The sequence below is a fragment of the Crotalus tigris genome, unplaced genomic scaffold (genome assembly GCF_016545835.1).
Source record: "Crotalus tigris isolate CLP2741 ecotype Arizona unplaced genomic scaffold, ASM1654583v1 scf7180000018829.1913635, whole genome shotgun sequence".
Classification (NCBI taxonomy): domain Eukaryota; kingdom Metazoa; phylum Chordata; class Lepidosauria; order Squamata; family Viperidae; genus Crotalus; species Crotalus tigris.
Genome location: NW_024097219.1, coordinates 1,493,585 through 1,517,052, shown reverse-complemented (window position 1 = coordinate 1,517,052; position 23,468 = coordinate 1,493,585). Strand labels below are relative to the sequence as shown.

At 40.1% G+C, this 23,468-nt stretch overlaps 1 protein-coding gene across 13 annotated transcripts in view; it reads right to left on the bottom strand.

The window, feature by feature from the left end:
• The window catches only part of NSD1 (nuclear receptor binding SET domain protein 1), an 80,797-nt gene that overhangs the window by 37,424 nt on the left and 19,905 nt on the right, over window positions 1–23,468 (bottom strand). For 12 of the 13 annotated variants that reach the window (XM_039356797.1, XM_039356802.1, XM_039356798.1 and 9 more), the window contains exon 3: window positions 1,861–1,996. In XM_039356797.1, the coding sequence (XP_039212731.1) occupies window positions 1,861–1,996 (136 nt within the window). Of the gene's footprint in view, window positions 1–1,860; window positions 1,997–12,655; window positions 12,814–23,468 lie in introns of those variants that run through there. The other variant, XM_039356805.1, reaches the window with a different exon arrangement.

The following is a 23,468-nucleotide window of genomic DNA, read 5'->3' as shown; positions in this document are numbered from 1 at the left end:
TCTAATTCCTATGTGCAGTAGAGCAAACCATTTTGGGGACAGGAGGGAGGACAAAGTTAACCCTTTTTTCCTTGTCCATCAAGAGACCTTGAAAACTGCCCTTTCCTTGTGGCCATTAATTTTTTAAAAAATGCCTTTCAATGGAAACAGTAAGTCTTCTTTTCCAATTGGTGAATTTGTGTGGGGAGAGGAGGGTTTGGAAAAAATGAGCTACAATTGGGAGAATGAAACCATCCATCCCAGGAATCTCTATCCTTCCTACTCTCCTTTTCATTATTATTAGATGGCCATATCTGTATGTCCTCCTCCTCTCTAGCGTTATTCTTTAATAACACTTAACTAGGAGTAAAGAGATAACTTTTTCCCTATCTCCTTTTCTCCTTTACAGGTAGTCCTCAACTTAAAGACCAGAACTGGGACTGGAACTTCTGCTGCTGTTATGAGGGGTCCTGAGCTTGGCTGTTTTCTTGCAGACATTACCCAAATGAAATCCCAAAGATGCTTTCTCCAAAAGGCAACTGGACTTTCCTGTTCTTTGGGACAACCATGATCTGGATGATTGAGAATCTCCACAGACATTTACCCAAATGAAGATAATATCATTAATGACATTCATCACTTGCACTGATAACATTGCCTAGTTTTCTGCAAGAAAAGAACCAAGCTCAGACAGCATCAGGAACCCTTCATTTCAACTCTGAGCTACAAATATTCGTCTTTAAAGGGTGGCATGATCATTAAGCAAATCTGGTTCCCCTCACTGATTTTGCTTGTCAGAAGCCAGCTGGGAAGAACACAAGTGGCAACCATGTGATCCTGGGATACTGCAATTGTCATAAATACATGCCACCCGCCAAGCACCCAAATTTTGATCATGTGACCACAGAGATGCTATGATAGTTGCAAGTGTGAGAACTTGTCATACGTTGCTTTTTTTTTTAAAGCTCCATTGTAACATCAAACAGTTGCTAAACAAATAAGTTGAGGACTGTATGTACTCTGTACTGCACTTAGATTTTTTAAAATATCCCCTTAACAATGATTGTTCCGCTGCCCCCTTCTACTGCAAACTTTATTTTTAAAGATATGCACTTTAAAAATGCCTTAGTAGTTGCATTTGAAGAATTCTTAAGAACTGAAAAAATAGAAACAATTGTTTTGCATAGGATTATAGTTATAAATATCTTCAAATGCATTTTTTTTTAAAAAATACAATGCATAAATAGTTAAAGTCAAAATAGATCAGTTTCAAATTTTGCTGCATGACTGACTGTAATCGTATGCACAATACTCAGGGAGATAGAAATATTCTGTTCAAGAATATTTTGACCTCAAAACAGCTATTTGAAATACAGAATAACAGCAGTTGGAAGGGACCTTGGAGGTCATCTAGTTCAGCCCTCTGCTCAAGCAGGAGACTCTGTACCATTTCTGACAAGTGGCTGTCCAGTTTCTTCTTGAAAGACTCCAGTGATGAAGCACCCACAACTTCTGAAAGCAAGCTGTTCCACTGGCTAATTGTCCTCACTGTCAGAAAATTTCTCCTTATTTCTAGCTTGAATCTCTCCTTGATCAATTTCTATCCATTGTTCCTTTGTCTGGCATTTGGGTGCTTTGGAAATTTGGACTCTTCTGAACTTGTTCCACACTCAAAACAAACCCTTTCATTATGTAACAAATATTCTGTACTTCCCTTCTCCCCATTAAGAAAATCTTATTCATTACAAGTATGATTAGCTTAAGAATGTTGTTTCTATTTCTTCCCTATCAATTGATCATGCAAATAAATCATTTACAAAATGCCACGTACTTAATGATGTTCATTATACAAAATTGTATAATGCAGGATGAGTAGATTACCTTTCATTTTTGAATGCGTATCTAATACAGGATCATGACAAACTTTACAGGGCCACCACGGACGTCTGTTGAACTTGGCCCATACAAGATCTCCAGCGTCATATTTCACTGGGGCAGGTTTCTTCTTGGTTCGGCCCTTTGAAGAAAAACAAGAAATCACACTAAATCAGTTGGTGAATTAGTTCTCATCCCTCCTCGCAGTGAAAATGCACCATGTGAATTGGAAATTAAAATAGTCAAAAGAGTATTTCATTTCAAGGCAGACTTAATTACAAAATGTTGTATAAAGTTAATGTTTTAACTGTTTATAACATTTATGTTTATAAGTAATGTTTATAACATTAATGTTATAAATCATATATTGCAAGATTTTATTCCAGAAAATCAAAAAAGGCACCAAGATTGATATTTTGGTAAATAAATCTATCAACTAAACATTTTAAAATCTGTGAACAAACCCTAACTAGTAATTTCTGCTCTCCTCTGAAAGGAAAGAGCTTGGGTCTTAACCATGATATTGCCAATAAAAATGGGGAAAGGAACTTCTATTACTGATACAAAATATTTGATCACTGAGACACTTTGTATCTTGATAGAGCTTTATTCGTAACATCTTCCTTAAAGAGACTAGAACAGTGTTAGAAAAACAGTTTTTATTAGCATGAAAGGAACAAGGACTTGGATCCAGAATCTACCTTTTTAGCAGATCACAGCACACACAAATCAGAATGCAGCTCAAGTATTAAAGATTTGCCACCACAGTATTGTAAAAGGAGGTAGCAAAATGGCAAACATCAAAAATAATCTACCCAAACAGAATTCCTTCCACTTAAACATACCATGATCAAAACTAAGCCCCCCCCCTTATCCTTTGGGAAACTAAGGGTGTTGCTATGAAGAACTCACAGTCATTCAATGTAGCAAATTCAGCATAAGTGCAATGCATGCAAAAAATGCATCTTGGACTTTCACTTATACTTATTCACTTAATAAATACATTTATTTATTATATTTGTTTGTTGGTCATCCTGCTGCAAGGCCTATTGTGCTGATATTGATTTTATTTATCATTTTAGCCTTATATCATATATTTACCTATCTGAAGGGCAACGTTTTTGCTTCTGAGAAGATATGCACATGATTGCACTGTTCAGTAATCTCAACAGCTTCCATCTTAACCTGCTAAATTAGTGGTGTTATTTTTCTGTTAAATTAGATGCTCAATCTAGATGTGCGACCTCTTTTATAAAATATTTCCCTCCTTTCCCTGGACTGTCCCTGATGAATTTTTTTTTTCAATATTCTATACTATATTCCTTTACACTGGTCTAATTGGTATATTACCTATTATGGCAACAACTGGTAGAAATAATTCTCCCATATAAAAGCTATGCTTGTTTCTATTCAATCATGTAGATAGGATCTATTTCACATGTGCTATTAAAATGTCCCACTGGCAACTGAACTTACTTTTCCCAATTGCTATTCATTTAAAATTGTCACTGTGACCAGAATACCATTATCCTTCCTTTGGGTGACCACTTTTCAGAAACTTCTAAGAAAGTTGCAACATTTTTATCCAACAGCTATAGCTCTTAGAAACCATCTTGTTCCTCCCAAATGCTATTATTAGTTGTTCATTATCTCAGGATTTTTGTTTTTAAAAAATTATTTTAATATATTTATTGTGGGATTGGGTCTTTTTTGGGGGGGTTGATCTTGGGCTGCAAATAATAAACTCTGAACATTTTAGGACATTACAATGTGACCATGATAAATTAATTACTTATGTAGATTTCTGAACTATAATTAATATTTTTAATGGCAATCATCTGCATAATTGCAGAGAAATTATATATGGAAAAAGGAATGATATGCCCATCTGAAGCAGGAATAATACTGCATTCTCTGAAGAGGTATAACCCAGAGTCAGTTGGAGTTGGGTGACCAATAAATGTAAAATAATAGTAGTAATAATAGCAACAACCCCCTTTACCTACTAGATAAAATTATTTCCAGGATCCAACTTTGTTACCACAAAACTATCCACTAATTTCCCTCCTTTTGTCACCTACCACTAAGGAACATTGTCTTTTGCATAAGAATAAAGTGATTTCTATACAATCAGACTTCCTATTTTCAGGAATAATTTATTTACTTATTTTAATTCCAGAAACCTCAGAAGCCACTACCTCTAACTCAACTTCATCTAAAACCTGGTTCTGCATGGACTTCAAGCTTTTTCCCTTGCTCTTCCTTCCCTCTCCAACTCTGAAATCTTGTGTGCTGGGGAAGAGATCAGAATATTTCTAAAGCTTGGTTTTGTGTCCTAAGCTATAGCCATAAAGCAGAGATTGGAATGTAAAAAATAAATTATCCTAAGTTTGAAAAAAAAATTGTGCTTCAAATAAATAAGAAAAATCAGAATTAAAAAATGAGGCCATTTTATATCCTATTTGCAGCAAGCATGGGAACCTATTGTGACTTCCAGAACAAAGAATTAGAGGTATCAGAATCTCTCACCAATGGTCATGTTGACTCCAGCAACCAGAAGATCGATCTCCGATCAATATCTGGAGAAAGAGATGTCTTCCCTTTCGCCTTACATAATATATTTTCTATGTTTGTGACCAGGCTTATATATAATTATTTCAACATAAGGATTTTGTTTTTTTACTGGGGGATCCTAGCAGGATAGTAATTGCTAGTCTGAAGTTGATTTATTTGTTGAAAAGCATTATAAAAACAATTCACCAACTCTGGCATATTATGCAACATCTGTCAACATGTACATATATTGTAATTATTGTTTACAAGTTCACAAGCATTATTGGCAATCTTCTTGTTCCTACTGGCATATCAAAGGAAGATCGTTACTGTCAATTCTAGATATTTCCTCTGTTAAGGATGTTCATCTGATTCCATTGTTAAGATTATGTAAATATACAATAACCCCCCCCCCCAATGCACAGTTCTATAAACTATTTGCTGGACAACAAGAAAAATCAAGTCTCCTCTTGCCTGGTAGGATGGAAAAGAGAGAAATTATAAATGTTGGATATTCCTAATAGAACACAAGAAAATTTTGGGTAACATCTAACAGGAAATACCAACTAAGGAATGACTATAGCAAGCATAACACATTTGAGCTAATATATACTAGTACGGTGCAAAAGAATTAAACATTTAAGAACTAAGATCTTGAAGCAAAATCAAGAGTAAGATATAGCATACATCAGGAATAAGATAAAATATGTCTTGGAAAAATAACTTTCAGGGCGCTATGATGTAGATTAATATTTAATTCCTTTGCAACATTAATTTAATTTAATTCCTTTGCAACATTATTTTAAATCAAACACAGATGGATAAAAACTTATTTCAACATCAAACTTTCTATACTTATATTGTACTTGCATACAATAGTGCCACAGAAATTAAATGTAAATCTGAATTCTCTTAGACACAAATTTTAATAATAAAATTCTTTATAGAAGAAGGATTTCTTCTGTGTAGATGAATTGCAAGTTTTCCTATGACTCCCACCACATTTATTTCTGCACCATTTCCTTTGTACAGCTATCTGGATTTCATATACTCGTTCCTAAAAGCTATGCAGTATATTCCACATGAAACTAACATGCAGGAAAATTCATACATAAAGCTAAAAAATGGACTTTACCTCATGAGCACTGAACAATCCATGAGGGCCTAGTTTTCAAAGATTCTCATAACATACTATGTAAAACTTTAAAATCAACTCTATCATGGCTTTGCATAAATTATTCAACCCTGCCATTAGAGCTTAGTTTTAGTAATATGGCCAATTCAAGAGATCATTGTTAAAAACCTTGATTTCAAGTACTTATGGATAGCAATGTTTGCATAATTTTGCATACAGTATTTCCAGAAATAGCAAGAACTTAGCCCAGTGATGGCAAACCTTTTAGAGACTGAGTACCCCAAAACTGGCCCCACCCCCACTCCACCCCCTGCCCTGCCCCAGCTCCGCCCCACCCCACCTGACCACACGGCCACTCACCGCCTCCAGGGTCCACTGCAGATCGCCCAGCAGTGCCATGGCAGCCACGCCCTCTACCCGCGCCCCGAAGCATCAATTGTGAGCAATGGGGCATGAGAGCAGAGTCTTGTCTACACTGCCTGGCTGCCATATCCTTGACTGCACTGCTCCACGTGGGCCACGCTCGGGGGCGCTCTTCTCCAGGAGGGCTGCTGGTGAGGAGGGGGTCACGGGGAGAGGCAAGGCTGGGGTAACAGCATGTGTGCTCACAGAGAGGGCTCCGAGTGCCACCTCTGGCACCCGTGCCATAGGTTCGCCACCACTGACTTAGCCTGTCTACCACAAGCATTCTTAGGTAAGTATTCAAACAAAACCAAATGAGACTAGTAGGAATAAATTTGCTTTTGGCGCATGTGCACACACACATACACACACTTTTGTGTGTGTGTGTATGTAAAATAATTTTTCAATATGGGAAAATGAAAAAGAAATTAAAAATTAAAAAAATAAATTATACAATTGTGCCTTCTGGCTTTTCAAAAAAATCTTTTTGTCAATTTTTTTCTTTGACTAAATTGGTCAGCCGTGCCATTTTTGCAAGTTCAGATAATTTTATAATTCGCTGTAGGCATTTTTTTTTGCTTTTCCAAGTTTTATAATACAACAATTACCATAGTTACCATGTAAAATATTAATTTCCTTTATTTCTTTTTTAATTCCTTGTACATAAAATCTTGCAGAAATACAGTTAATTCTGATTTCATCATATTAGTCTGCAATAGTTTCTGCATCATTGTATGGATTTGCACTTTTTTGCTTTTTCACAAGTCACCATGCATGATAAAAAAAGCCCTCTTCCTTTTCACATTTCCAACACTAGTCTGATATTCATTTATATATTTTAGATAAGTTAGCCTGCGTCAAATACCATTGACGGTACTTGCATATTCTGGCTTAGTGCAATATGTGATCATATCTATTGTGTTTTAAAATTTATAATGCATAATTCAATATAAGGTTCTTCAAATGTGCAACGCAATTTCCACAAGTAATGATGTACCTACAAACATATCTCTTGAGATTCAACAGGGTCCAAGTTCCATTCATTTTTAAAAGATTCTTTTAATTAAAAAAGTAATTAGGAATCTGGCGTGGCACAATGCAGAAACAGAAAAGTCTAGCTTTATTTTTACGATATTTCCAAGAATACCCCCAGGATGTATAAAGCTGCTTGTAAGCATTCTTAGAAAACAGAACTACAGTGGGCAATGGCTAAAATGCAGAATGAGAATTGGGAGATCTAGATGCAAGTAATAGAAATAGCTGTAGAAATTCACAGGGTGAATTTGGAGCAATCGCCCTTTCACAGCCCAACCCCATAGGTTTGTTAGAGCTATAAAAATGAGATGGGATATAAACCTACCAAGTAAATAAATAATGCAAGGGAATATAAGGAATGCATAGTGAATAGTTCAACACTGAATGTGGATTAAGATAAGGATGTGTGACATTCCCTTGGAAAAATATAAGGAACACTTGTGATGACATTAGGGTGTGTATGTAGGTTTAGTTTAGTAGAGTATTAGAAAAATGCAATAATATAAATCTACAACATACTGCTACGTAGGTAATCCTTGACCAATTGAACCCAAAATTTCTGTTGCTAAGTGAGACATTTGTTAAGTGAGTTTTGTCCATTTTATGACCTTTCTTGCCAGTTTTTAAATAAATCACTGCAATTGTTAAGTTAGTAAAATAGTTGTCAAGGGAATCTGGCTTCCTCGTTGACTTTACTTGTTAGAAGGTTGCAGAAGGGGATCACATGACCCTGGGACAGAGCCACAATCATAAATACGAGTCAGCTGCCAAGCAGCCAAATTTTGATCACATGACCATGGGGATGTTGCAATGGTCATAAGTGTGAAAAATGGGCATAAGTTATTTTTATCAGTGCCTTTGTAACTTTGAGCAGTCATTCAAGGACTACCTGTAGTATAGTTGTGTAGAATATAGTTCATAGTGGAATGTAGGTTTAGCTTAGCAACAGAATGTAGGTTTAGCTTAGTATGCAGATGATATCCATTTGCATGACAGTTGGCTAAAAAAATTAGATAATTTATAGCAAAGATTATAGACCATATAATGCAATAAGAATTTAGACTCTTAAAATTAATATATTAAAGACAAAAGGTAGCCATGTTGGGCAAAAAATTAAAATTATTCCTTATTACTTATGTATGAAAACCCAAAGCAAATTTTAAAAAATGAATGTGCTTTGGTAGTTTACTAATTACGGGGAAATGGATATGTTGCTCTGCAAATACTGGCAGCAAAACAATGACTAGTACACGGTCCGTTATGAACTGATGTTTAAGAAGCAAAGCTTTGTATGACAAAGTGTGCTTTATCTACTTCATTGTATGAAAGTGTGAGTTAAGAATACTAGGAAAAAAATAATAGTAGAATGAAGTAGAAATAGATATTTCTGCAAAGATCAAATATTATTTTATATTGCAATGGACAAACATGCTGCCCTCACCATTAGCAGGTGAAAAATAATAAAAACTGAAGGAACCAAAGATACCCTTCGGAAATAATATCAAGAGTCTGGATGAAGACAGCCAGTATAAATACGTGCATCCTTCAAGATGACAACAAGCACACGGAAGTCAAGAAGGTGGTTAGTAGTGAAAAAATCACGAGAATGAAGAAGATTGTAAAGTCTAAACACAATAGAGGAAATACTATCAAGGCAATTGAGATCTGGGCAATTCCAGTCATTAGGTACACATCTGGAATAGTGGTCTGGGCTCAAACAGAACTAAAAGCCATGAAGAGTTAAGACCAGAAAAAGAATGACAATGAATAATGCCCTTCATCCATGCAGCAATACTGAAAGGTGTTACTTACCAAGAAGCATCAGTGGGAGTGGAATGTTACAAATACACCAGACAGTTGAAGAAGGAAAAAAGGCATTGGAATAATATCTGAAGGACAATAAAGAAACACTGAACCTACTAGATCATGAAGCCTTAATTGAGAATTAGAGAGACCAAACTGGCATACAAGAAAGACCAGATGAAGAACAGAAAAGAGAAACAGCAATGCAAAGTATTACATGGCCAGTACATTAAGAAAATTGCAGCCAAAGCAGATAATAACAAGAGCTAGCAATGGCTAAGAGCAGGAAAACTGAAGAAAATGCAGAGAGGCTCATTCTGGCTGCACAAGACCAAGTCTTAAGAACAAATGCAGGCAACGCCAGAATTGAGAAGTCAGCCATGGACAGACAGCAAATGCCATCTCTGCAAAGAAGCTGAAGAAACAATGAACCAGCTAGTTAGATGCTGCAAGATCACACAGATAACGGAATGACAAAGTAGCAACAATACTGCACTGGACTATCTGCAAGAATCACCATTTATCAAGAACTGATAGGACCACAAAATAGAGAAAAGAAAAGAAAATGAAGCCGCTAAAATGTTCTGGGACTTTAGAACTCAAAACAGATAAGCACACTGCCATATAACACCCCAGAATTAATAACAGTTAAGAAGCACGAGAAAGTCTGCATGATGGATGTTACAGTACCTGAAAACAGCAAAGCAAAAGAGAAACCATTGGAAAATGACAAATACAAAGACCTGCAAGCAGAGGTAAAACAACTGTGGGAAAAGAAAGCAAAGACAGTACCAAATAGGAATGGGCGCCTTGGGTTCAATCCCAAAACAACTGCAGCCCCACTGATCCTCCAAGTAACAAAACTGTCATCAAAAGGCAGCTTTATTTCAAATAGCTTCCATCTTGAGATGATACTTTTAACATCATCAAACAACATCTGACTATCGTAGACCCTTGGGAAGGACTCAATAGGACTCAAAAAAGAGTAAAAATGGCAGAGATAATAAACCCAAATGGAACAAAAAAGAAGGGAGACTTCAATCACACCTACTAAAGGTCTGGATAAAGAGCCAAGTCTTTGGGACCTTTGAAATAGCAGTAGGGTGGAGGCCCTTTAAATCTTGGGGGAAACCTCATTCCACAGGTCTGGTGCTATCAGGAAGGCATGCTTCTCGGGTCCGGATAGACTGCATTCTTTAATGAAAGGAACCTGGAGGGTGCCAACCCTGCCAGATCAGATTAGCTGGGTAGATGCCATGGGAGGCAAGTGGTCCCTCCAGACCTCTGTCATGTAGGTTCTTAAAGGGAGCAACAAGGACTTTGAATTGTACTTGGAAACAAACTGGCAACCAATGCAGTTCCTGAAGCAGAGGTGTTATATGGGCGTACTGAGACATAATTAGCACTGCCCACACCAGTGCATTCTGGGTCAGTTGAAGAGACCTCAAAGTGAAGTAGTAAGTGATGATATAAAAATAGAAATGATAGAAAGTTATGGAGAAGTATAGGTAGTGGAGCCAGTATAAATAAGATTTAGCTATACTTCCATTTTTAAAATCTAACGTTATAAGTTTAATCTAATGCAGAGGTCCCCAACCTTGACAACTTTTAAGATTTGTGGACTTCAACTCCCAGAATTCCCCAGCCAGCTATGCAACCATTCTTGAATAAACAATCTTTTATTACAAAGTCTTTTATGACATAATCCACAATAGGCTTTCAAAATTCCTAGGGGCCACAAGCCAAAAAGATGGCCATTCCCTCTCTGCATTTTGTACCAGGTCACTGTGACTTGCTATTTTACGCAGAGTTGTGGCTTGTTTTAATCATAGCTTGAAAATATAATGGTCATATAATGGCTTAGCGAGACTTCTGTCAAGTAGAAAAATTAGATCTCATATCCCTCAGAGAAATTACTTAAATTCAGGTAGCTAAATTACAATTAAAGGAGAACTAGGTTTCTTCTTCTTTAACAGTTGCGTAGAGAAAATTTCAGAAGATTAAATTCGCAAAGGATAACTGAAGCACAAATTTCTTTTGTATCTGCTCATCCTATTCTGATATGAAGAACATGTGAGTATTCAGCTGCAATTCTGTGTTACAAGGCTTACAGTAAACAATGAATTTTAATGGAGCTAATTCTGAGTCAACTTTGTGCTGCACACTCCTCATTTCTTCTCTAATCCTGTAGAGGACAAAGCACGCTACCTCCAAACATACAAATTCCTTCAGATTCAGAAATTATGGCTAATCCAAACATTCTACTAGTAACTAGACTGTACTGGGTCCTGGCCAACAACTCTTTTATCATCTTTGCTTGCTAAATGATTATGCTGGCTGGGAGTTGTAACCCAGCATACCAGGAAAATATACATTGGAAAAAGTTAACAAATAGCTACAATTTGGAATATTTAATGGAATTCCTTTACGTAATACTTCTTCCTCAACCAACTGAAATATAGTACTTGAGTTTTAATTAGAAATACAAACAATTCAGAAAAAGTCCTACTTAAATACCTAGCCTGAAGTGGAAGTTTATACAAAGTATCTACCTATGATCATATATATAGCCTTTCACTGGGGGGGGAAACCCTTTATCAATTTTAATATTTTTTAGCGACTGCAAGAATCACTAAGTGAGAAATTGCAGTAACCCAAAAGATCACATTTCACTGACCATTTCCTCTGGTTTGTTCTAATGAATAGAGATAATCCTTTCTTCAGCAACTGTTTGGGAGTTATGGCTACAATGAAAAAGTAGCTTTACAACCAATCTGTGCATTTATGACCTTCACAGATCTGTAAAGCAAAAGAAAGCTGAAAATCATAGACACAATTGCTGTTTCACTTAGTGACTTCTTTGTTTAATGATCAAGGTGCAGGTCCCAACAGTAGTAGCTAAACAAGAACTACCGGTAACATAGAACAATTGGTTAAAGGTCCTTCTCTTTATCTCTGTATCTTTTGAATCTGATTTAACTCTCGTTTTCACCTCTTTTATTCAATAGGGAATGACAGTCTATTGCTTTAATTAGTGTACGATTATCCCCTATCTTAATTTTCATCATACTTAAACTAACATGTTATTCATTGCTTCTTGATGACCTTAACTGTCTATAAATACTTCCAGGTCCCATTTCAATTCTTGACAGAGTACTGTACCACTAAGTTCCAATTAGTTGTCTTCTTGATTGCTTATCTGTTGTTTCCTATCTGACATTTTTTAGTTCTAGGCTAGAAGCATCAAATACCAAGAAAAGCTGAGTGGGAGCAATTAAACAACATGTACCAATAGGCTTGCTTGTTCATATGAGACTAGAGTTCTTGTAAATTTTGACTTACCATGAGAGAAGATTTTCTCTTCTAAGCCTTTCCAAATCAAAGCTAAATATTACTTGGAATTTTACAGCAGCAATTATATAGGACATAAATATGACTATATTTGGTAAGCCAAGATTGAAAACGTATTAATTATGGCCTCACCTCAAATTCCAGAGCAAATGAACCACATAAGTAACACAATACTTCCTTGGTTAGCTGCAATTTTTGAACAGAATCTAACCATGCAAATCTCTATAAACAATTTGCTGATCTCTGCACCTATCTATAAACAAATACATTCTTCTGCAGCATCTTTATGTAAATTGTGGACTCAGAAGTTTTAAAAACATGCTGTAAAAAGGTTTATGGGATTCATTTAACTGATAATCAATTAAAGTTCTACTATTTATAGGGTAACCTTCTAATAAGTCTGAAATAAGTCATATTAAAGAATATAGCTACAATCACTAACTTTTCAAGAAGTAATTTTAGCTACACTTTAGATGATGGTCTAAAAAAACTGAAAATAAGTTGAAGAATGTAGGAGCAAACCTTGTTTTTTTTCCTAGGCATGAGAAATAATAAATTTGGAAACACTGGAAAGGATCACAAAATCTTTTTCTTTTTCCTACTTCTCTTTTCAAATAACTTTCCTCCCATCAAGATTTTTCATCTCAAAAACTCCATACTGACTCTGAAATGTAAGAATACAATTTATCACCTTTTCTGAAGTGGAAATAAACAAATCTAAAATTATTTTGCATTATGCAAACTACTTGTGCCTCTCATTGTATGGAAGATGCAGCCCCCATATATACTTGCATTAAAAAAAGGATATTTTAGGTTCAATTATGATTTTAAAAAATAAATTGTAATAATTTGTATGAATATAATATTCCTTTGATTGCACGGAAAATTATTTTAAAAACCCAAAATTTCAATGCATTGTATCGTTACTAAGTGCTTCTATGTGAGTGTTTCTCACAATATTTTCCTTTTTCTATCTCTCTTGTTTTTCTCTTGTCTTTATAAAGAAAAGGGGCGTTGTCTTACCTGAACGCCTTTTCTCAGTACGGAGATAGAGAATCCACCAATGGGTTTCCTCTGTCTGCCTGCTCTTGAGACCAAGTAGCCAAACTTGACACGCCCCCTCTTGCTCGGAGATCCAGTCTTGACGAGGGCGAAGTGGCTGAAGGTGGACGAGGTGTTGGCTCTCAAACCCTTAAATTTGGCCTAACTGACCTAAAGAGTGGGTGTGGATTCTCCATCCCCGTACTGAGAAAAGGCATTCAGGTAAGACAACGCCCCTTCTCCAGTACAGGAGATGGAGAATCCACCAATGGGACATACCAAAGCCTCACTGTCCCGATGGGTGGGCAACAAATAAGGACGGAATAGTGCCCCTGGAGACCACCTGCTAAAGGGCCCTCCGACCAAACGAGGCGTCCGCTGAAGCGAAGCGGTCAATCCTGTAATGGCGTACAAATGGGGAGGGGAGGACCATGTCACAGCCCTGCAAATCTCCTCGATGGACACCTGAGTGACCCATGCCACCGATGTCGCAGCACTGTGAGTGGAATGGGCAGTAAGATGACTTGGAGCTGGCAGGGAAGAGGCCTGGTACGCCTCCGCAATACAGGCCCTGATCCACCTGCCAATAGTGCCAGCAGAAACCTTCTGTCCCAGAGAAGCCGGACGGAAGGAGATGAATAGGGCCTCAGACCTACAAAAAGGTTCCGTGCGCTTCATGTAACGTCGCAATGCCCTGCGGACGTCCAGCATGTGCCACTGCCGCTCCAAGTCATGGGAAGGATTGGGGCAAAAATTTTGCAAGATGACTTCCTGTGCTCTATGGAAGAGCGAGTTTACCTTGGGTACAAAGGTGGGGTCCAAACGAAGAACCACCCAATTGCTGTGAAAGATACAAATGTCATTCCTGACCGATAAGAGCAGCCAGCTCAGAGATACATCTGGCTGACGTGATGGCGATTAAGAATGCAACCTTAAGAGACAGGTTCCGCAATGGAATAGTCGCTATGGGCTCAAGTGGTGGTTTTGTTAGAGCGTGAAGGACACGAGGCAATTCCCAAGAGGGGTACCTGTGTACCATGGGAGGCCTGGTGTTGCACGCACCCTTGATAAAGGCGCGAATCCTAGGATGGTGAGCTAAGGGAACCGAATCCACACAAGTAAGTAATGTTGACAGGGCCACCACCTGTCTGCGAATAGTCGCAGGGGCCAGACCTCTGTCCAGAAGATAATCTACGATCTGAGCGATGGCCAATTTGTAAATATCCAGTTGTCGCCTTCTACACCAATGGCAAAAAAAATTCCAAGTAGAATCATAAATGCGATTGGTCGCTGGGCAACGAGAGGCCTGAATCATGGTAATTGCGTGAGGGGAAAATAATTCTTGAGTCATGATGCTGCGCTCAAGCACAAGATGTCAACTGTAACCATTGAGGGTCTGGGTGTTGGAGGGTCCCCTGGTGTAAGGACATGCGATGAGGAGGAATCTTCCACGGAGGAGACCGGGAAAGATTCATCAAGTCGGCAAACCATGGCCTCTGTGGCCAGTACAGTGCCACGAGGATCACTTCCGCCGACTCCTGGAGCAGTTTGCAGATGGTCGCCGGTATGAGTGGGAGGGGAGGAAAGGCATAAAAAGACCTTGTGGCCACGGGGTCCGCAAGGCATCCATCCCCTCTGCCCCTGGAAGGAAATAGCGGGAGTAGTACCTGGGGAGTTGGGCACTGGTTGACGACGCAAACAGGTCGAGGATTGGATGGCCAAACCTGTGGGAGATCTCGGAGAACAGATCCGGATGCAACCCCCACTCCACCGTAGAGCGACTCAAAAGGTCTGCTTGCTGGTTCTTGACCCCTGAGATGTGTTTGGCCCTAAGAGAAGCCAGGTTGGACTCTGCCCAGGAACACAGGAGCCAAGCCTCGAACATAAGGGACTTGGACCTGGTGCTCCCCTGACGTTTGACATGTACCTTGGATGCCACGTTGTCTGTAAGGATCAGAATGTGACGTCCCCTGATCTAGTATCTGAATTGGCGAAGAGCTAAGTGGATGGCCCTGAGTTCCAGCCAACTGATGTGTCTCAAGTCTGCGCGGAACCAACGGCCCTGCGCAAACTGAGACTGTAGATGGGCTCCCCAACCGAATAGACTGGCGTCTATCATTATGGTGATGCGATTTGGTTCCTTGAAGGGTGACCCTTTGGTCACCGCTTGTGAGAACCACCAGCGCAGAGACCTGCAGATGTGAACCGGGACCCTGACCTGACGGTTGGATGCGCTGGCATTCACCCGCTGAAATGGTAGGAGGAACCATTGAGGTTCCGCAAGTGGAGACTGGCCCAGGGAACTATGGCTATGCAGGAGACCATCTTTTCCAACAGTTGAGAGAGTAATACCAGTGGAACAGTACGGTCCCTATACACCTGGCGAGCCAGGTCCCTGATGCTGACTAACCGCTCCTGAGAGAGATAGACCATGCAATTTGTGGTGACTATGACAGCTCCCAGGTGCAGAAGCCTGGATGAGGAAACCGTCTGGCTCTTTTTGAAATTGACCGAGAAACCATGTTGTTGGAGAACCTGAATGGTGAGTTTCAGGTCCGCCTGAGCTGCCTGGAAGGATGACGCTTGGATCAGGATGTCGTCCAGGTAACACTGGACGCGTATTGGTACCTTCCTCAACTGGGTGGCTAGTACGGCCAGGATCTTGGTGAATACCCTGGGTGCTGAGGAGAGGCCAAAAGGGCCTTGTACTGGAAATGCCTGCCCCTGTAACTGAACCTGAGGAACCATTTGTGAGCTGGATGAATAGGGATGTGGAGGTATGCTTCCATGAGGTCTACTGATGCCAGGAAGTCTCCCTGTTTGATGCCCCCCAGGATGGACTGGAGTGAGGAACTTTTGAACTTTTTGTAGATGATGTAATAGTTTAGGTCCTTGAGGTCCAGAATCGCTCTCCAACCCCCTGAGGTCTTGGGAACCACAAAGAGGATGGAGTAGAATCGCCAATTCAGATAACATCCTTCTGGCTGTGATGTTGGATGCTAGCGACCTAGAGGCAAAGTTGGCCAACTGAAGAGTTGCATCTGCAGCATACTCAGTGGCCGCCACCATCTTGCTTAGGTCCTGATGGGTCTGAATGTCCTAAGCAAGGACTCTGGCCTGAAGTTGACGAAGCCATAAAAGGGTAGTCCGTACAAAAAAGGATGCACAGGTGGCCATTTTAATTGCCCATGCTGCTGATTGATGGGTCTTTCAGAAAGTTTGGTCCCATTTGTGTCATCCTCTTTGAGTGCCTCTGACATGTCCCCAGCAATCGCAGTCTGGGATACCAGAGGAGTCCAGGCTTTGTCTACCTTGGGAACCTCCAGTGCATCATTGAAGTCTGTGGAAGTGCTAAATAACTTTTTGTCAGTTCCGCTTACCGGAGGGAAGGAGGAAGGGGAGGCCCATTGTTTCTTAATCCCTTTGAGGAAAACAGAGGGCATGGAACATGATGTTGGGTTGCCACTGTTTCAAAAAATATTGGATTTGGGCTTGAATCCGATGTTGCTTGCGGCTGAGGGAACTGATCGGACCCTATGTTTGCCGTTGATGTGGCCTTGCGAAGCAGTGTTAAGGAATAGGGCTGGATTGAACAGGCCTCCCGAAGGGGAGGGCTCAGGGGGAAGTTCCTCCTTCTCTGACAGATTAAAGTCTGGCTGTTCCTCACCTTGCGAGGAAGAGTAGCCGCTCATGGAGGAGTGTGCGGGAGACGCGGGTTCCTGAAGTACAGGGAGCCCCATAGGAGGAACATAAGGTGGCATGGCTGATGTGGAAGCTCCCTGACCAGGTGGATGGAAGGACCGTTCTGCTAGGGCTCGGTCCACAACCTTGGATAGCAAGGCCTCAAGGCGACCGTCGGAGAAAATGTCTCCGAAGTCTGGTCCCCTGAGTTCTGCCGCCGTAGGAGTGAAGGTGGCCTCTGGGACTAAACTTGGAGTTGTTATTGTGTGTTGAGTCAATGCGGGAGGGGAGCTAAGTATGACAGGCATCCCCATGGGGGACCACACCCCTTGAGCTGAAGTTGAAGGTCCTAAGGGAAGGTCGAATTCCTGGGCCGCCAATTGATGCACCTCTAATCCGGCCTGCCTCTGCGCTCTGGAGAACTCCTTCTCCGGAGCCTGGTGCCTACGCTGGCTTGCTTTTCTGCCAACTTGGAAGACTTCTTGAGCGTGGTCTTAGTCTTAGATTTGGACTTGCCTGCCGCCTCCTGGGTAGAGGATTTGTTGCAGCCATAACTGGAGGATGGTGAGGCAGTGCTCCTGGGTTGAGCCATCGTTGAGTCCTCCATCCTGGTTGAGCAGTCTCAAAGAAACTGAGACGAAGCTCTGGCAGGCAAGTAGTTGGCAGAAGCGAATTGGAACAAGTAACAAGACTGCTCCCCTGACCACCTGACCAGAAAAAAATTCTCTCTGGGCTTTGGTCATGGTAATTGAGTCAGATGCCGAAGGCACGTTTGGGGCCACTCTCTGGGCTCCGCCCGGAGGCCTTAGGTGGCCAGTCAAGGTGCACCAGAAAAGGCAAAAACTCCCAATGAAGGGTGCAGAGGGCCTGAGACAAGGCCTGGCAAGAAATGAGTAGGTTGAAAATGGCGGTCGGACAATGTGTGTCAATTGCAATAATAATTTGCGATTAATAACGGTGTGGTTGGAATTTTTGGCCCAATCTGTCAAGAAATTCACACTATGATAAAGTAAGGAGGCCTGCAGACCGTCACTGAGACAAGGCTACATTGTGGCCTAGTTGGAAAACTGCGTGGCATTTTTCAAAATGGTGGCTGTGGTGGGGCCGTGAAAATGCTTCTAAATTAATTGGGCTTCAGTGGGCTGAAGTACCCTAACCCCCAAAGCACAAGCAGCCTATTCCGAACGAATAGGCAAATACTTTAAACAATTGAATTTGAGTGTATTATTACTTTTAGCCCTGGGCGGCGGCCCCAAAATGGTGGCTGCAACGTGCTTCCCATTGGAAAATGGCACCGGAGACTTCTAAACCAAAATCACAGGTGCTGGGGCCAGACGCAGTGGCTGCGCTAAGCGCTATGCCGAAAACGAGTTCTGCAGGTTAATCTCTGAACGGCAAGCAAAAAAAACCAAAACACCTCCAGTCAGTTTTGAATTTGTTGCCTCAGACGGCAACCAAAATGGCATCCATGGGTGTTCCCAGCTGCCGGAGATGATCCGGAGGCCCCGAATTCAACTAAGGAGCTCACGCCTGCAGTGGTCAGTTGTTTAGAAATGGGGAAAGAATAAGGAATATTCTGGGCAAAGCCTATCCGTATTTTTCCCCAGAGCCCTGGGAAAATGAGGAAGCTGCAGGAACCTCCCTACACCTCCCACTCCCCAAATTTGTGGTCCAAAATAGCACTGATCCCAGAGCTATGAGAAATTTAAGGGAGGATACCAAATTAGAATTTGTAAATCAAGGGAGGATTCCAATTAGTATTTTGTCAATTTAGAGGAAAAAGGAGAATTCACCAATGGATTGCTAACCTGCTATCTGCTGAGAGCCAAACCTGATACGTCTTCAAGAGCTGAGACCAAGTTAAGACGGGATCTCCTAGCAAGAGGGGGAGTGTCAAGTTTGGCTACTTGGTCTCAAGAGCAGGCAGACAGAGAAAACCCATTGGTGGATTCTCCATCTCCTGTACTGGAGAAGATGTATGTTTTTAAAAGCAAGCCAAGAGGTGTCAAAAATTCATAGACCAAATTCTCTGTACATAAATCATGAGCAATTGAAGCAGTTTTAGGGTAATGAGAAGTTGGGGGATTCTTTTAAAATGCCTATCAGTTAATAACTGCGTGCAAACTCTGTCAAAACAGAGCATTAAGGTACACTATAACTCAGCGCCAATCACATCAGGATCCTAGTGTGTAAATTCCACCCAAAAACTGTAACCTTGGTTGAAGAACCTCCAACTTAGGGCTCCAGAATAGTTCCCTAAGAAACTTTGAAGTACATCTCTAGGTCAGCCATATGTGCGTTATTGTGGCTGTGCCAGTGAAATAATCTGAAGATACTATACTGTTGGTTCTACACATTGTATAGCAGATACGTAATAAGGATGTCTCATAACTGGCTTCCTTCCTCTATGGAAAGATGCCACATAGCCATGTCACCTACAAAGTCACCAGCTGAAGATAGACAATGTGAACCAAAAATCTGGTGATACATTTGCTACTGAGGTTTCAGGACATGAAGTTCTGAGCTAATTTGGATTCCAGTAACCACTATCCATGAGCATTGTATAATTTTTTTTCCATAGCATGTTGAATAAAGCACCTCTTCAAGTGTCAAAGTGATCACAGTTTCTCAACAATTCGGTACAGCTGCTGCAAAGGCCTTCCACTACCAAGTGGATATATTTCCGCATACATAGACTCTTCTAGCAGGGATAATGGTGAAACAAAGCAGCTGCTAATAGTCCTGATGAAAATGCCTTCTATGCTTGCAAATCCATGGGTGTATAATTTTCACATCAACAGCATCAACATCTTGGAGGACAATCTGCCATAACTCTTCTGAAATCAATTCTTCACTATGAGTTACTGGTTTGTCTAAAATGAATTTCCCTCAAGATCATGCATCCTAACCCATTCTTTATGGATGTTAACAGAAACACATATTTCAGTTGGAACAGGGGTCCTCTACCCTTGGGCTGTGGACCAATAACAATCCACAGCCCATTGGGAACCATGCTATGCCCAGCAGTGGGCAAGCATGCAAAGCTTCATTTGTGCATGCACAGGAGCTAGATTGTGCATGCAAAACCATCCCCCCCCCATGCTGCCACCGCCGCTGCCGCCACCACCGGTCCATGGAATGAAAAAGGTTGGGGACTGCTGAGTTAGAATACTGTCATCTTGTCTTGAACATTAAGATTCTGCAGAAGTTTCAAAAGGATTTGAAAGGTTTTTGCTGTTTATGAAGAGAATGTCCACAGAAGTATAGGAAGAGACTTTTCTGAACATGATTTAATTATTTAAACTATATCTCACTTCCAATCAAAGGCCCATATACTGAATATGGATTTTTCTGACAATATATATGCAATATTTATTATTTGAATTGAATTTAAAAGGTGCTTAATGGCGGTGAAAGCATTTCAAATCCCCCCAAATATTTAGACTTTATTGCAGAAGCAATGATCCAAAGTGTAATTCCCTATAGCAATTACATCATAGTTGAGAATTAGCTATATATCTAATGCACACACATACACACACACAACCCTTCCAAGTTCCATTATACAATTATTATCCAACTTACAATTATTCTCACCAACACATTTGAAAATATATTCACTTAAAAATCACACACAGGTACCATTCTAATGTGTTTGGAATTCTCCTGTATTAGATAAATTATGACATTAATACAAGATTAAAATACGAACTCATGGCAGAAATTAAAAAATCAAGCCTAGCCAAAAACTTTCTTTTGAAATAACCCACCTATCCATAGCTATAATTATTGCACATGTCCAAAAAGTACTTCATTATGCACTTTAAACTGGTTTTCAGCTCCGCTGAGCTTATTGAAAGCACCAATAATTGATGTTTGCATAAATTAATACTGTGTGTTATCTACAGGGAATATTATTCCTACAGCTTTCTCTTTTTTCTCATTAACTGATTTTCCTTGCTCATTAGAAAGGAGAGAAAATATCACACTCTGTAGCCCCCTACTGAACTGATATGGCATTCAATGGTCACAATGGTGCCCCCTTTTCCTAGTTTTATTTATTAGTGTGGATTAAAGAATTTTCATTGTGTTTTTAAAAAATGGAAGTATGGCCACAAATCAGTTACAAACAGTTCCTTCTGCAAGAGTAGGACTTCTATAGTGTTTTAAATTATTCAAACATTAATGCTATAGATTGGACCAGGACTGTTTTGTAACTGGCTTTTAATTCGGTGTGCAACTGGAAAAACTGGGGAAAAAACCAGGGGCTTGGTAGTACCTTGGACTAACGTAGTAGAGCCTCTGTGAATCTGAAAAAGTGTTCTACAGATTAGAGAACTCAGGACAATGAAAGAGATGATACTGGGATCAGTCCCGGAAGGGAAGGCTGGCAGAGATGGGTCCCTCCTTTTTCTGTTAGGAGGAATACTCCAAGAGGAACACAGCTTCATCCAATCAAGCCTCTGGCTTCTTGTCTCTCATCCTATAAAAATTAACTCAGACCTACCCATTCGACAGGCAAAGGTGCTGACAGTAGCTTGATCTCTGTTCTGAACTTGTATGCTACTCTCCTTATCATTTTGCTCTAAAAGGCTATGGTAACTTGTAGCCACCTGAATAATTCATAAAGGTATCTTCCAAACTTAAAATTCTGCTATTTGATATTTCCATGGCTATGAAAATAAAAGGGGTCCCAACAGCAAAGCTATGTTCATCCTAAAGAAATGTGCAATTTTCTTATAATCTACATCAGTGTTTCTCAACCTTGACAATTTTAAGGCATGTGGACTTCAACTCCCAGAATTCCACAGCCAGCAATGCTGGCTGTGGAATTCTGGGAGTTGAAGTCCACATGCCTTAAAATTGTCAAGGTTGAGAAACACTGATCTAGATGTCACCGGTGGTAAAAATTCAACTCATACTGCTAACAAACAAACATTCTTTGAGAAAGCAGTTAATAATCCTGGAGAAAACATGACATGAGCAAAGTGCATATGGAGACATTTTTGTGCATGTACAGAGAAGTTGAGAACTAGACATGGAAATCAAAAAATCCAGATGACCACTAGATTGTAGTAAAGAAAGTTCTAACCCATTCTTGCCATCTGATCGTCATCTAGGCATCTGCAGCCAATCTGATAGCCCTCTGAGAAAAAGCTGCCACCGAGTAAGCATTATTTAGGATCCAGGCAGTGCATTTAATTAAGTAAGAGCACTAACTATCAAGTTATAATTTGGCAGACACATAAAGCAATCATAAATATTAATACTATACTATAGCTTTAGTCCAACACACCTCTGAAGCATATCAGAGTTTTGCAGAAAGTGAAAAGAAAGAAAAGAGTCAGGAAAGGAGAAAGCAGACAGAATGTCTGTTGGGTACAGACAGAACATCTCCAAACAGAACATACTGGTTACTAAGGAGAAGCGCTTTTCAGCAATGGTGTTCTTATCATCACAAACAAGTTCTAGAAAACAGACATGTTCAAAAGGCCACCCCCTTAATTTGCATGTTCTGATATCAATCCCTTTTATCTATAAACACTGAAACATATTTAACAACGTTAGGAAATGAGGGACACAATAAAAGTCGATGGAGGGATAGAAAGTGACAAATAAATATAACTCTAGTATATACTAGTAGAATGGTAGAATATCAGCAAATAGCCCGAGCCTGCAAAGATGAAGTGAAGAAAGCCAAGGCTCAAAATGAACTAAGGCTTGCGACCAAAGTCAAAAATAACAAAAAAAGCTTCTTTCAACATGTAAAAAACAAGAAAAAAGTGAAGGAAATGATTGGTCCATTAGTGGGTGGAAGTGGCAAGAAGGTGACAAGCAACAGGGAGAAAGCAGAACTATTTAACTCATTTTTTGCATCTGTCTTTACACAAAGGGAAAAAACAGACCAACCTATCAAAAATAGTGCCATAAAAAACAAAACAGAAACACAAGTTAAGATAGGCAAGAAAATGGTTAGGGAGCACCTGTCCAGCCTAGATGAGTTCAAATCGCCAGGACCAGATGGATTACACCCCAGAGTTCTCAAGGAACTGGCAGATGTGATATCGGAGCCACTGAACTATATTTTTCAAAGATCCTGGAACACAGGGGAACTACCAGAGGACTGGAAAAGAGCTGATGTAGTTCCCATCCTCAAAAAAGGAAAAAAAATGGATCCAGGAAATTACAGACCTATCAGCCTGACCTCAATACCTGGGAAGATCCTGGAAAAGATAATCAAACAACGAATCAACGAACACCTAGAGGCAAACAAAGTCATTACTAAAAGCCAACATGGGTTTGTCAAAAATAGATCATGCCAGACAAATCTTATTGCATTCTTTGACCAAGTGACAAAATTAGTGGATCAGAGGAATGCTGTGGACATAATTTACTTGGACTTCAGTAAGGCATTTGATAAAGTAGATCACAACCTACTACTTGACAAGATAGAAAAATGTGGGGTAGACAGAACCACCACCAGATGGATCCGTAGCTGGCTGACCGGCCGTACTCAGCGAGTGGTCCTCAATGGAACTGCATCTATATGGAGGGAAGTGTGTAGTGGGGTGCCCCAGGGCTCTGTTCTGGGCCCAGTACTCTTCAACATCTT